Source organism: Haemaphysalis longicornis, unplaced genomic scaffold (genome assembly GCF_048455015.1).
Source record: "Haemaphysalis longicornis isolate Haplotype H1 unplaced genomic scaffold, Haemaphysalis longicornis Haplotype H1 scaffold_1, whole genome shotgun sequence".
In the NCBI taxonomy this organism is placed as follows: Eukaryota; Metazoa; Arthropoda; class Arachnida; order Ixodida; family Ixodidae; genus Haemaphysalis; species Haemaphysalis longicornis.
The window spans coordinates 275,061,153-275,076,354 of NW_027526203.1; the positions used below are offsets into that span (position 1 = coordinate 275,061,153).

Genomic DNA, 15,202 nt, shown 5'->3' on the forward strand with positions numbered 1-15,202 from the left:
GCGACAGCAAAAAGCATCCAACCCAAGTGGTGACAGGAACCCCAGCAGTGCTCCAGGCCGCTGACAGCAGACCGACTTTATCCAATCAAGCACCAGTGCTTCGTTTATCCACCCTTTGTCCTGGCAACACACAGCAACTTTCTTCGGAAACTTTTAAAGGGACACTGAAGTGAATTTGTCAAGCTCCCGTTTTTGCTTGCACTGCGTAGACTGGCTCAAATTAGCACACTTTTCATCGTTTATCCGGTTGACAAATCGGTAATTATTTTACAAAGCGCGAAAGAAGAAAAACTACCATGCGCGGTTTGCGGCGGCCGCACCAACTAAGGCTGTGACGTTGAGAGGAGGGGCGCCGTGATTGGACGATGCCCAAGGTTAGCAGTCACACAAGTTTCGGTTTCGGTTTCGGTTCTGTAAAACATAACCAATGGCTTTGTTGGATGGGCATTCTCAATATCTCAGTAATCATCGTACCGCGCTTCTGCCATGTTGTCGGCTGTAAAATGCACAAGATAAGCCTCCCAGGACGGCTTGTAGTCGTAGCATTCACTAGCCGAGACCTACGCAGTGCATGAACGCCCTCCGCGTACCCGCAGACGCCCAAATGTCATGCGCTTTTCCCCCATATTTGGAGCTTGCCTCCCTCATGCCTGTATCGTAAAAAGCGTGTTCGCACCAGGCCAAGGGTCTGTTCATTCTGGCCTGTGCCCACTGCCTGCAAGCAGTCGGTGCTTATGGCAACAGCACGCCAACGAGAACTCGCTAGCGCGCCAGTGCCAGCCTGCGCGCGTTTTGTGAACTAGTTCGTGTAGCCATGAATGTTGCGGCCCCAAAAAAGGTGAACTCAATATAGAAAACATCGGCGGAAAACAAAAAAGTTAACTTACAAAAAAAAAAAGCACGTACCCGCGGGGATTCGAACTCGTGACTCGCAAAACATTTACGGTGAAATCCTACCGCCCCAGACTGCTAGGCTACGGAGCGGGACGCGAAAGCTTTGCTAATATAGGGTATATATTGTACAACCGGTTTACACTTTTATTTAGTTTTGGCATTTCAATACGCTTAGGTGACTATTTGTTGTACTGCGATCGTGCAGTAAGCGTCGCCCGAGTTTCAACAGTAGCTCACGTCTAGCAATTGCATTTCGTAGACGGAAAAGCGTTCGCAGATGCGTAGTCGTGCTGCTGACCGCTGTGCTTGTTCGCCCAGCGTAAAAAAGTGCTTCCCGCGCCCTAGTTTTACGCTGTACGGTAAAAATATCAGTTGATTTTATTTGCTTAGTACCTATATTGACTTCGCTGACTCTTCTCCCGCCTTCAAGAGGCCTTATATTTTCCTACTGGCGTACCAGTCAGCGAAGCGTCGCATGTGCAGCGCTTGTGTGAAGCGACCTTGACTTGGAGCTAGATACAGTGTACAAACAAACCAAGTAAAGAAAGGCACATTCTTCCATTCACAATCGTGTCCTGGCTTCGTTTCAACTAAGCGAACGAATTGCGACCAAGCAATTTTTTTTTAACCTCCTTGATTGCGACGACCCGCCGGCGGCCGGCGGACGAAACGCTGGGCCGACTGACTCTGTCGGCCGGGGAGCCGTGCAGTAGCGCAGCCGTGGCGCAGCCAATTGCCAGCTCATCCCCTCCTGACGTCACACGAAAACGCCACAGAAAATGGGCGAGCGTAAAGAGAGGAGGACAGCGTTTTCGAATTAGTTTTTCTACTAAATAAAATCGCGTAAACGCGCCTAGAGTGGTCGAAACATGGCCTGGGGACTCCGGTCTACAATTTGCGCTAGTAATCCCGCAATGTTTACATATCACTTCAGTGTCCCTTTAACATTTCTCGAAACTTTGGGTAGGGGTGCGCAAATCTCCGAAACTTTCGAATATTGAAGCGAATAACGTAATAACCGATTCAACTTTGAATTAAATAGCACTAGTATTCGTAAATTTTGGATAAATTTTAGAAGTATTTTGAGTTCGAAAACATGCACCGGCACTCTCTGCTGCAGCGAGTGGCTTTCCTGCACCGCTCCAGTGACGTATATCTTAGAACGGGAAGCAAGTGGGCTGGTTGGTTCATGTTAAAAACGTCGAAAACAGCGCGAATAAACGGGACGCAGAGTAGAACACACACACACAGCACTGACTAACAACCTGCTGTTAGTCAGCGCCACGTGTGTGTGTGTGTTGTACTCTGCATCCTGTTTATTCGCGTTGTTTACCACGTTTCCAGTGAGGTGCGGCTAAACGGCAAGAGAAAGATGCTATCCCCTCGGCATCGGGCCAACTCCCTCTACCTTGCATTTCTTTTCACATCCTGATAACGTGATCGTGCCCAAGCTGCCCAAGTCAATGCTCTCTAGATAAGAAAGCCAGCTTCAGATCTTGTCATAGTCCCCAAACTGTGTCATAGTTCCCGAAGCGGGTCGTGGTTCCTTTTTTATTAAATGATGCACAAATTTACCTTTTTTCTTTCCAAAACCTGTAATGTTCCTGTTTTCTTTTTTTCCACATGGGACACATTAACAAACAACCGATTTGTAAGTTCCTAGACAACGAGATAAAGCTTTCTTGACAAGCACGCGCTGACACTGCAGCACTTGGGAAGCTGATTTGCAGAGCATATTTGCCATCGTGCACATTTGTCATCATGCACTTACGATTTTTATCATGCACTCGCGCCGATTTTAGTCTCTACTCTTTTCATACATTTATATTAGGCATGACATGCCCTTCTTGAAACACATATTTCTTGTGGGTGCATGCAAGTGCAAAGCTGGGATGACGCCACCATGCTGTGAAAGCAGGCAGAGGAGGATTTATGAAGCAGGCTAATTTTTCACGCCTTGCATTGCCCCATTCGCAGAAGTTTTTTAATTTGTTTGTTCAGAGTTCACATGAAGATCCATAAAACTGCCATTTACATTTCTTGTTCATAAGGGAATTGTGCTAATCATATAGCTTGTTAAAATATATTAGCTATATCCAAATTACAGTAATACACTGAAGCATTTGTGGTCGAAGTCACCACAAGAGGCGAAAGCTGCCCCATGTAAAATCTGATACACATCAATAAAGCTAAGAGCAGCAGGATAGCTTCTTTGTGCTTGTTTTATCCTGCATAAAAAGTTGGCAAACCTTTTACATACTGAAGCATGCTTCATAAATTGTAAATTTCAGTTTTCTCATAGAAAACTGCTCAATATTTGCTTCAATTTGAAGGTATTTGCTTTGATTTGCAATTATTTGAACAAAATCATTATTCGCTTTGTATTCACTTCTAAAGCAAAAATCACTATTTTCAGACCTCTAACTTTGGGGGAATGTGCCAATTCCTACTGCAAGTGCATCGCAAAGTTGGTGTGGCTGAAATGGTGCTGGCTGAAGCAGAGCAGTCTACCAACACCACCCTAAGGTGACACTTCCTTCGTTATGAGCATTGATTATGACAGCCCTTAGCAACAATGAAACCGGAACTGCTAATTTCAGGCTGAAAACTTCGGGATCCGAAGGCAGAAATTTCACATGGTAAAACAGAAAAAAACTGGTACTATACGCGGGTTCTTACGGTAATTATGGTCTCCCCAATTGCAGCCTGGTTGATTGATAGGATAAAGCTTGGCTGCACCTTTGCCTTTTTATGGAATGTCCAAGTATGTTCCAGACTGCTCTCATTCACTCAGGAACACATGACTAACACAAGAGATTATTAAATATTTACACTTGGCACAGAACAAAGTTGCTGCACAACACACAATACAGACAAGGCACGTACAAAAAGGAAAGTAAAGCTTACATTATCACCAAAGATCAAGTGATCACTGACATCTTGCAGGTCAATCAAGCTCTCTCCATTCTCATCAGGCAAGACGTCTTCAATAGCTTTCAACGGCGCAGGGGTGCTGACCAAAAAAAAAGTGGACAAAAAATGTTGGAACACTGGAACTTCAGTGGTATTGCAGCACCATCTATGAAAGTGGGTGATAAACAAGATAACCAAACAACCAAACGGCCATCTGTGGGATGGTAGCAGCCCTGGTCAGCAGGCTATCTTTTAAGGCCCTGCTCTGGATACGTCATTGTCGTTGTTACAAAAACACGATTTAGCGGGAGAATTGAAATTTTGGCTTAAAATGTTTGATTTCTCAGTGAATGAGGCATCGTTTCCTGCTGGACAAGAGCTGAGGGCACTATAAAACACTAGATATTTCAACTAAAACGAACTTGTATTTTGTCTGCAATAGGCCCTTTAAGCGATAACAGCCTGATTTCCACTTACCACCAGTCTGTACCAATTTTTAAGTTAGCATACTGACTGCCCGCTTTTTGTCTGTTTCACCAGGTATGTCATAAGGCTATTTAGGAAGTGTACCCGGTAGTTTAAAATTTTTTAATGCATCTCCTCTTCTATGCCCCCTAGGTCATGAGGGTAAATGAACAAACATACGAACAAATGAATGAATGAATGAATGAATGAATGAATGAATGAATGAATAAAAGAATGAACGAATTCCTCTGTAATGAAAGCATCGTTTTGAGTAAAAAAAGCTGTAGTGAAGTATGAGCTCCCCATTATTTTGAATAAAGCAAAGCTGTACACTGTCTTCATACCTCTTTCAAGTTTAGTAATAAAACATTTCAATTTTTTGTGATAAATACACCTCCAGTGTCAGTGAACTGGGCTATATGCAGCTACTGTCTCAGCAAAGGACAGGGGTATTTCTTTCGAAGTTGGGAAAACTGACATTTTGAAAACAACCTGTTTAAAAACTACAGGTTTTAATTTTCGTACACCAAGTTAAACATTCCACAATCTGTATGTAAGTGTTATTACTTGTGGTAATAATAAATTGCAATGCATACTGGTTTGAGAATGACTTCCAAGGCGAAGTAAACACTCACATAAGAGTGACATTAACGCCCAATGCAGTGCATAAAAGGGGGATAAGCAGAACAGAGTTGAACTCCTTGAAAATTTCTAAAAACAGTTCTTGGTCTCACTTCACGTGTTAAGGAATGATATCTTTGCATCTAAGACATACAAAGCTGTTATTCTATTTGCAGCATGAAGCTGGAAAAGTCAAACCTAAAATTTAACTTTTGACAGTTCTTCCATGCACATTTCTTTTGATATTTATTTGCAACTTTTTCTATTGTACCTATGGGGATAAGAGCTTTACTTTTAATGCAGAAATAACAAATAAATAGAAGTGCACCCGACATGCAGTGCATTGTCAGCATCAACACCCCGAACAACCTCAGCTCACATGTGGAAATTACGGATAACTATGTTGCCAAATAAGCAAAGACAATGAAACGTTGCCAGGCTAGCTGACAAGTTTAGATTGTCTAACGTTTAATGCAGAAGGGGGAGACACACCAGTATGGAAAAGATCTTATAAGAAGGAACAGTTTACACATTAAAAGTAGTTTTAGAGGATATAGAAATACCTGTTTTTGAGAACTACAGCCTCAAAACAAATTATATATCTGAAGGCTGACTTCATGGTTAGAATAAGTCATGTGTACTTGTTCTATGAAAGAGAAAACACGATGAATGATCATAACTGTGTCAGTGGTACAGTGCTATGCCAGAAACCCTAATAAAAAGGGCTGGCAATCTGCAGTAACTGACATGTTCACCTGCCCTATGAACACTTTCAGATATCCAAGCAGCACACAGCCTGTTCCAACAATAGTATAAATGCTACCACAGTGAAGCCCTGCTGGACTCTTTTTGAGGCACACTTACTCTAAGCAGGTCCCTGAGCCAACAGACACGTAGGACTGGCGTGTAGGTAGCATGAGACCATCTTGGACACCCAAGGAACTACTCTGTAAATAGAAAAGCATGGCGCCACTGCAGTTTTTTCGGAGGGCACATTCAATCACAGGAAAAGACAATTTACTAAATAGCTGATGCAATGGTTGCGGTACAAGTGTTTGATAAGGGCAAGCTCAATGCAATGTGTTAAAACTGAGCCTCTACTCTCTTTCCTTTTAATAACCTGGGCTCTGCTATGTACATACAATGTGGATGATTCCAGCTCACATGGGAAAATATTTCAGAGGTCATTATTCACACTGGTTGGCCCAGTGTACTCACAACGGCAGCAAAATAAAAAGCCTCAGTTCTTTTGAACCAAATTTTAATACAAAGGATGCCTGCTTTATTGGTTTTCATATTGTATGCAGACTTCACTGAATGCTAAAAAAAGTTTCAGTTCTGTTCCCAAAATTCATCGAAGAGGTTCTTTCGCTGCAGGCAGCACATTCTACTCCCTACATTACTCAACATATGAGATCATTACAAAGACTGTACACTACCACTGCCCTCAGTAACATGTGGGCTTTTATAGTACCCCAAATTGCCAACTCTTTGGTAGGGAAGTCAACCCAAGAAATGGCGACCACCTGAAAAATCTGCATCTGCACGGAAAGATTGGTGCGCATGACAATCTTGCACTTTGTTCCCATCGAAACACAGCCAACACTCGAATCATGGCAGCAGAATGCTGCAAACAATAATTTTTTTTACGTTCAGCGACAGCCCCGGGCCAGCGCGTACACTCACCCGATTCTTCTTGGGTGGCAGAGCAGGTGGAGAACTCAGTTCAAAGGGCGCTGTCAAAGTTCCGCCTTGCAGCGAGCAGCCGAGGAACTCGTCACTTCCCAGGCTAGCAAAGGACATCTGCACTTTCTTGTACTGGGCCACTTGGTACGTGTACAGCCGGCCGCTGCTGAAGAAATCCTGCTGCTCGGTGGGCTGAGAGTAGCTACCAAACGTCTGGATGTACTCCTGGACTGCAGCGTAAACACAGGAAAAAACAAGGCGTCACACACATTACGCAGAGTGAATAAGGCAGTAAACTTTGATAAACCAGGGCACGAGCACAGGGAAGCGCATCAACATAGGTGGCTAGCTACCTGTCTAACTTCATACTCCCTGACAGCATGATGAAACTTTCTTGACAGGAAGACGTTAACACCACAACATCAGCAAAGCTAGTTTGGCAAAAGGGCACATTTATTTTCGCACTTGCACCTATTTTAGTCTCAACTCTTCTTATACGCTTATATTAAGCACGGCATTGTCCTTTGTAGAACCCATATTCAAGATGCTTGTACATGCAGGGACATAGGCAACCCAAGTGTTTAAAAAAAAAAAAAAAACGCGTCATTAGCGTTGAGAAGGAAACAACACCATGTGGGGAGAGTTGCAACGTGGGAATGATACCACCACACCATGAGGGCATTCCTACAAGGGTAACTTCATACTGATTTTTCATGCCTTGCATTGCCGCATATGCTGAGTTTCCCTCCAAGAAGTGACATGAATGTTCACAGAAGAGCCATTGGCGCTATTTCTTAAGGGAATTGTGTTAATCCCACATTGTCAGAATATAGTTATATCCTCATTACACTAATATTGAAGCACTTGCGGTTTAGGTCACCACATGCAATTAAAGTTGCCCCCATGTAAAATAAATATCGCTGATAAAGCGAAAAGCAGCATGATATCTTCGGATGTGTTCGATTTATGCCACAGAGAAATTCTGCTAATACTTTTTTTTTTCATACATGCTGCACACACATGTGGCAGCATGCTCGAGGAATTGTACATTTCAGCTTTCTTTTTGAAAATCACTAAATGTTCATTTTGCTTAAAAAATATTTGCTTCAATTCACAACTATCCACAAAAAATTATTAATCGCTTTGTGTATTCGCTTTGAAATCAGAAAATCACTATTTGCGAGTTTCTTCTTATGAAGGCAAAAAACAAACTCCTGCGCATCGAGACTTTAAAGCACGTTAAGATCCCGAGGTGGTCAAAATGAATTCATAGATCACCACAGCCTGCCACGTAGCGAAAGTGTAGCTTCGGCGCAGAATACTTTAATTTCACCTTTTTCCTTTAAAGAGTGCCTGTTAGGGGGCAGAAAATGTTTTTTAAAACACGACAGTATGGCTTAACTGATGATATGAGTGGCAGGACCACATCTGAAGACAAACTGCCATGTTTGTGGCAGCACACGTTGATGTGAATTGACTGCACCAATGGAGCATGGGACGTACTCATTTTCTTCTTGGGAGGCAGAGGAGGGGGACGGCCATCCTCAGCAGCAGCAGAAGCATTGGTGGTCACAACTGCACTGGACAAGTGGCCGTGCTGTGGACAGGACGGCTCGTGACTGACCACCGGGGTGCCCATCATGTCTGTGGTTCGCCAGTGTTCGGCTTTCCACCTCTCACCACTATCCACCATCTCCTGATAGGGGGAAAAGAACCGCCCCTATTAGCCCACCACCAAGGTCCTTTCCAGTGAATGGCAATAGACTGCAGAAACAGTGGACTTAGTGCGAACAGCAGAGCAGAAGGTGTTCGGCACAACTTGTGAAAGCGCACAAAAACAGACCTGGGACTCCAAGATCTCAGTAACGTGCAAATGGGGCATCTGCTGCAAGAATGGTGTAAAATACGGCACGTAGTACAGACCCAAGTACATCATAATGCAAGACAAGATATGGGGACAGCAAGAGTTTGGCTGAGACTATTGTCCTCCTGAGCTGTGTGGCTGCGCCACGACATGAACTTTCAATAGGGAAGGAATGAGGTCTGTTGGTGTGAGCAATAGTGGTGTTTGCGAAGCGGCATGAGAAGCATGTCCAAAGCAGACTTTAAGTTCCACTAATAATTCCAATAATAATGTGTGTACGCGTGTGTGAATAAGTACTTCATAAGTAGCCAACTAAGACCTTACACAAAAAAGACGCAAATGACAAGCCCGTACTTAACCAAAATGAAGTTAAAAAGTGCAAAAAGGCATTTAAGAGGAATAATAAAAAAAAGTAAGCAAATGCTGCTGCGCACACTGTTTTAGCATGCCAGGTATCTTTAAATGACAATGGCGTGAAAAACAAGCACTTGTAGTTACCACTTGGTAACTACAAAAATTGGCCTTACATTTGTGCAAACGCTGTACTTTTGGGTGGAACTTTTGTGCATGCTTTACTGCGCAGGCACAAACAGGTGTCCATGCATTAACGCACCTGCACTGACGAGAAGAGGGAGGGCAGCAACGAGACAACTTCCATACCTCTGCATCTGAAACATTGTCGTACTGGGATGGGGTCCTTGTTCTGGCAGAGCGCTGCTTGACGGGTAGGGCAGGTTTGACATCGTCTGTGGCGTTCCCAAAGGCAGAACCCTTGAGTTCAAATGATTGATGGCTCATAGAGGCAAGCGTCTTATCCATCTGCGCACAAAACAAATGCAAGACAATTGGGAATTTACAGCAAGTCTGCTGACTATAGGCTGTGGTCCTGAACTGGGCAGCAAAACCACACAGTATAAACATAGAAGGAGGAGGAAATACACGACAAATGCTGCCCTGTGTATTTCCTCCTCCTTCTATCTACGTTTAAGCTGCGCTGTTTTGCCGCCATGCATGATAACCAACTAGTCCAACTGTCACTCCTCCTTAACTGGTTACTCAATACTGACGTCACCTCACGCACTGTTTTTCACAGATCAAAAAATTTTAAGGGGCCGTAAAGACAGAACGCTAGTTTGGTTCATTAAAAAAATTGCTTTGTCCCGATAACACTGATACCAATTTTATCACAAACTTCGTACAAATAATCAAGATATTAAAAACATCTGAAGCTGTGGAGACTCCCCAGCCACTCTCCGGCTATTTCACTATGGCCAAAGCCACCAAACACAGCCACCACCAAGACACAGGACTGTGCGGTTGTAGTGGGTCCTCTAGTTCCGTTTAACTGTATCACTTGAATGCTAAGGTGCAGTTAATGCACTGGTAACAATGCTTTTAGTGCTGGCCCATTTTACATCACTCCTACCAATATTATGTCCCTGTAGTGTGGAATTTGAAAGTTGTTCAATATTTTTTTTTTGTTAAAAAAAAATGTCTTTCTTGGCTTCAATAAAGCTGACTGAGCTTCAAAGGCAAGCTCTTTCAAATTGAACAAAGTTGTATTTTGTCTTCATGGCCCCCTTAAAGGGACCCTGCAACACTCTTTGAGCAGTGCAAGTAAACCTGTGCGACGTTTAGATCACACTGCCAGGAATACCTGAGCCAAATATTACACATGCACGTGAAGTGGTGAGTGCGCAAATGGCTGTGAAAGATGCGAAAAAACCAACCGCGCTCTCTTCAATTTTCCTTATTATGCACCCCTGGCATAGCCTAAACGACGTCATTGAGGCCATGGCTGTCCTATTGGCTGTTGCTGGTCAACTTCGCGGCTTATTTCTCGCATTTCCTGTGACGATCCAACCTCTTCTATTCTTAAACCTGTACGCACAGTTTTGGTGTTTCTTTTGTGTTTTGAGTGTGCACGGAGTTTGAGTGATGGACTCAATACCCCCCTTTTAACAAGACCACTCAACAACAAACGTTTATTGCTTTAAAAAACGCCCTACCAGCCTGAGCGTGCACTTGCGAGCAGGCAGCCATGCCTGCTTTTTTGTGGCACCAGACCGGAAATAGAGCCCTCCACGTTGCAGAGAAAAGGAGAAAATCCCCGGCATGTGATATATCGAAGGCCGCCGAAGAGAACACCGCGAGCCGCCCCCCTCTCCAAGAGAGAGCGCGCAGCTTTTGTTTTGTCGCGTTGTCCGCGGTTGAGTTGAGAGGGAACAATTAAGCGCGATTTCTCATCGCGCGTAGTTTCGGTAATAGTGAACGGATTTTCACAATTCTTGCGGGAGGAGATTGCTGGGACAACAGACTTTACCCCAAAATACATTCCGAGTAGTCGATGGTTAGTGCTGCAGGGTCCCTTTTAAGTGAAGTTAAATTTGCCGAAAGGAAATATAGTAGCACCCACCCAGATGCATACAAACCACCACAAAGAAAAGCTATGTCAGCAGCTTACACAACAGTGCAGTGGCACACATGGGGGGGTAGGGGGGGGGGGGTACTAACCCCCCCTCCAGGGTCCTTCGACCCCACCCCCCTACCCCCTCTTCCACCAAACCGACAACCGAAGTTGACAAAGCAAATTTCATAGTCATGGAAAGCTTCTATCATTGGACATTCTCAGTTAAATCTCAAAAACAAATATTAATTGTTTTACTGGTATAAAAAATGAAAAGAAGAAAGCAGGAGCACGAGCTTTTAAGACTATGTGCTTCTAAGACTGTGCGGACCAACTTGCGTATAACTTGAAGTAGTTTGAGAAAAAGAATGAGAAAATTTCTTCATTACAGAAAAAGCGTCCGTGAGTAGAAAATTCTTGAATGCGTAAGAATCTCTGGGGGTTTAAATTAATCTATAGCCCCCCCATGGCGCGCCTCATAGCCCACGTTTTAACCGCAATTACAATTTTAGTAGGGTCCCAGGGTCCTACCACTTTCTCAACTTCCGTGCGCAACTGCAATCACGAGATTTTAATTACCATATGTCGCCTTCTTAAAAAAAAGGATGCTGAAATTTCCCATTTGGGCTCAGTATGGTCGAGCTTGCCTTCTGACTTCAAATCAAATTTAATAAGATCAGATGGAATTTATTTTATTTTATTTGAAAGCTAAAACTGCTTTTTATTTTTTTAATGCTAAGCACTGTACGGGCTGAAATAACCCTCCCTCTCCCGTTCAATAAAAAGGTTCGGTTTTCCTTTATATTGCCTGAGTTTATAACATCCCACCAGAGAAAGCAACAATATTGTGTGCGCAGTTAGGAAAGCCAGTGAACACAGATAATAGTGATGTTGTGCTGAATAGGCTTCCAGAAATATAATAAATAGGCTCAGCTCAAATTGTGCCAACGTATACCAACAGATTTCGTTCACTTGCATGCAGATCGAATTTGAGTAAACTTTCGCATTCAGACGTATTACAAGTTTTGGCTCTATCTTTGTTCCTCAAAACTGGCCTCGCTGTGCAAATCATAATTTACAGCCGGTAGACAGGTGAACAGCCTTTTTTTTTTATCTGGTACAGCAGTGAATAATAGTCAACTGTACTGCAAAGTTTTTATTTTTCTTTCCTTTCTGCATTTTTGCAAACAATAAGAGTCACGAGGAGACTGCACGTGCTGTACGCTTTGCTTGACTTCATCAGAAAAGAAGGCATTCAGGAATGTTTTAGTTGTATTTCCTTCCCACCCTGATCTCCCATCCTCCTTTCCTTCCCATTCTACTTCCAAACTCAGGTCCCAGGCTTCGGGTGATGGCAAAAAAGGCTTCCATGTCATAGGTGTGTCCATTATCATATTCCTCCTGCAGGCGAATTTTATGTTATATGGAGGATGCTTTGACGCTTAATTTTTTTTTGTGTGAAAAATAAGAAAAACTCGACAAATACTCTCTTATATTCTTTAAATATTTTTATTCCTTATATTTATTCTTTTATATTTTTTATTTTGATATTATATTATTTTTTATTTGTTGTCAAAATCTCAAGCCCCCACCCCTGACAAAAATCCTGGATGCGCTAATGCAACAGTGCCTCCCTGACTGGCCACTGTTACCTTGATTCACGAGTCATGAATAAAGGCGGCAATGCTCTCTAGAATGAGCAAGCTATTCATGTTTCCAGGCAAAATAAATTGACAAGATAAGGGTTTTATAACACTCGGTCTACAGAGACGCCATAGTGATGAGGTTAAGGGCTAGGCTAACTTTGACTGCTTAGAAGAAAGCTTGGTAAATGGAAAGCTAAACCTTTAATTTGCACTAAATGCACCTGCAAATGTACCTGTGGCTTTGTATCTTTGTGTGTAGGCATTAACTGCTGTGGATAAGACATTATTAATACTAGCACTAAAAGGACAAAAATAAAGGTCTTTTGCCACCTTCAAGCTCAATTCACAAAGCACTTTTCCACCTTGCAGCATCACTGGGCTAAGAGTGAAGCTTTAGCCAGAGCTTCCCACCTAGCCATAATAAATCCTTTGCAGGGAAGAAAACAACATGGATTAGAATTCAAGACACTGCTTGCATTGAAAAGAAAAAGCAGAAATTGAGTGACTGGTGAAGTGGAATGCTCTACTTAATCCTCAATTTCTTCACATATAAACACAAAAACTGCAACAATTAGAAAACTAGATAGCATTACTTAACAGCACCGCATCTCACGAACAACAGCAGCAATGAAGCTACTTTGAATGTCTAATGAAATCACAACGACCTGCACCAAGACAGAAGAACGACAGCATACACAAGCACTTGTGCATGTTGCTCTTCCCTGAGCGCGTTGGATTACAGCATGAAGTTATCGTGCACAAACCAGCTGAAACGAACATTTGACTGAGCTCAAGTTAAATGACACTGTTACCCCTCACTAGAACAAGCCAAATACAACACAGCAAGTTCCCACAGCAGCTGACCCGATGTTCATCTTTTTTTTTCCTCATCCATTTTTCTGAAATTGTGGGATGGACAACTGCATTAAAACAACAATCACAATACAAGTTATGGAATACTTGACATGCTTTTCCCTGGCCACTGCGATCAAAAAGTGATGAGGTATGAGGTAACTTTGACTGCTTAGAAGAAAGCTTCATAAATAGAAAGTTACACCTTTAATTCGTACAAAATGCAAGCAAGGGATAAAACTCAGGCTTAGTATCCAAAGTAATATCCACTACTTCACTGTGTGATTATATGATGCACTGTAACATTTCCATTCCAAATTGTAGTGGAACAGTAACAACACTGGTCAGAATCCTTACTGCAATTGCCTCCACAAAAAAAGCAGCCATTCGCACTGCTATCTAAAATGCTTTATGTGCATGCAACTAGTTTTGAAACCCCAAGAAAATGAAGCGACAAAAACACTGACAAAAACTTCACAAAGTGGAGGTTAGTGCACAGGAACCAACAGGCGACAGCATGCTCCTGAAGATGCTGCACTCCTGCAATACGGCTCAAATTTTAAGCCCACCTTACCGGTCATCTCTCATACCTGGCCATGGACACAAAAACATTAGAGGTCCTTTTTGCAGGCGATAAATGTGCACGCAATGAGTGAAGAAGACTCACCTGCTTCATGGCTGATATATGTGTCGAGGATGAAGAATGGCTAAGCAGCTGGTCAACGCTATCACTTCGGCTGCTCACTGTGGTAGTGCAGGTGTTGTAACTGAAGCTCTGATAGCTCGTCTAGAAAACAATAAAAAACCATTATGTGCACACTAGATACATCACCCCTATAAAAATATTTTGCTACCCACAAATATAATGCAATACGATAAATACGAGACCTCACGAAGTTAGAAAACCCCCAAAAGAATACTCCCTTCGCAAACAGGTGCACACACAAAAGGATACCCCAACAGCCTGCACCTGAAATGCAACTGTGTCTCGGCATTACCTTCAGGCAATGAATTTTTCAGCACCTCTATCTCGATTCTGTGCCGAGTTTTGTGTTCAAAAGCAGCTCAGTGTTCACCCCCAACTTGATAAAACTGCCACTCAAGAAAGGTGAAACTCAAAAAAGTGAACGCGTTGACGGATATAAAGGGCGGCTCATGGAAATTCTCTGTTCCTAGGAACTCACTTTGACAATCACTGGTATAAAGAATAATGAATAATGAATAACAGAACAAGCCTATGTCACAGGAAGCTAAAAGTAGAATAAGGAGACAGGCTTTCTACATCCTGGGACTTTTGTAAAATACAATCGACTCCCATTAATAGGAAGTCCACAGGGTCTGCAAAGCACTTCGATTTCAGCGAACTTCCACTTAAACTAAAAGCATAAGAACAGCATTTTTATTAGTCTGCAAGTCGAGATTTCGTCCAAAATCTCGACTTTCGTCAGCAAGTCGAGCGTACGGCACAGGTACCCATGATAGTTGAAACTTACAGCTGAAATTGTAGCATCTGCCACACAAACTGCTTACACAGTGCTGTGTGCAACAAAGAAGGCTGAGGACTTCAAAAGAGAGAGGTGTGTATGCTGTGGCGAGTCTGAACTGGCTTGTTACTTTGTCAACTCTGTGCTGCCTCAGTTGCGATGGCGTTGACGTAGGTATGGAACACGGTGCTGTTTTCAGGCTTGAAAATTTTGAACTTTATCGAGAACTGGCGGTCATCTAAATGCTTTTTATTTGAAATAACTTCCAATTAAATGATATAATGGGTTATAGCTTTTAATTATTGAGCAATTTCTTCCATTGAATTGCATGTAATATTGCCGGGGCACATCACTTCTAATTAACCAAAAA

At 42.8% G+C, this 15,202-nt stretch overlaps 1 protein-coding gene across 2 annotated transcripts in view; it reads right to left on the bottom strand.

Moving 5' to 3' along the window:
- LOC144146221 (rap guanine nucleotide exchange factor 1-like) overlaps positions 1–15,202 on the bottom strand; it is a 66,612-nt gene that overhangs the window by 18,578 nt on the left and 32,832 nt on the right. For both annotated transcript variants that reach the window (XM_077678196.1, XM_077678188.1), the window contains 6 exons: positions 14,016–14,135; positions 9,104–9,262; positions 8,083–8,275; positions 6,580–6,809; positions 5,758–5,840; positions 3,802–3,907 (listed from right to left, as the gene is read on the bottom strand). In XM_077678196.1, coding sequence (XP_077534322.1) covers positions 3,802–3,907; positions 5,758–5,840; positions 6,580–6,809; positions 8,083–8,275; positions 9,104–9,262; positions 14,016–14,135 — 891 coding nt within the window. The remainder of the gene's footprint in view (positions 1–3,801; positions 3,908–5,757; positions 5,841–6,579; positions 6,810–8,082; positions 8,276–9,103; positions 9,263–14,015; positions 14,136–15,202) is intronic.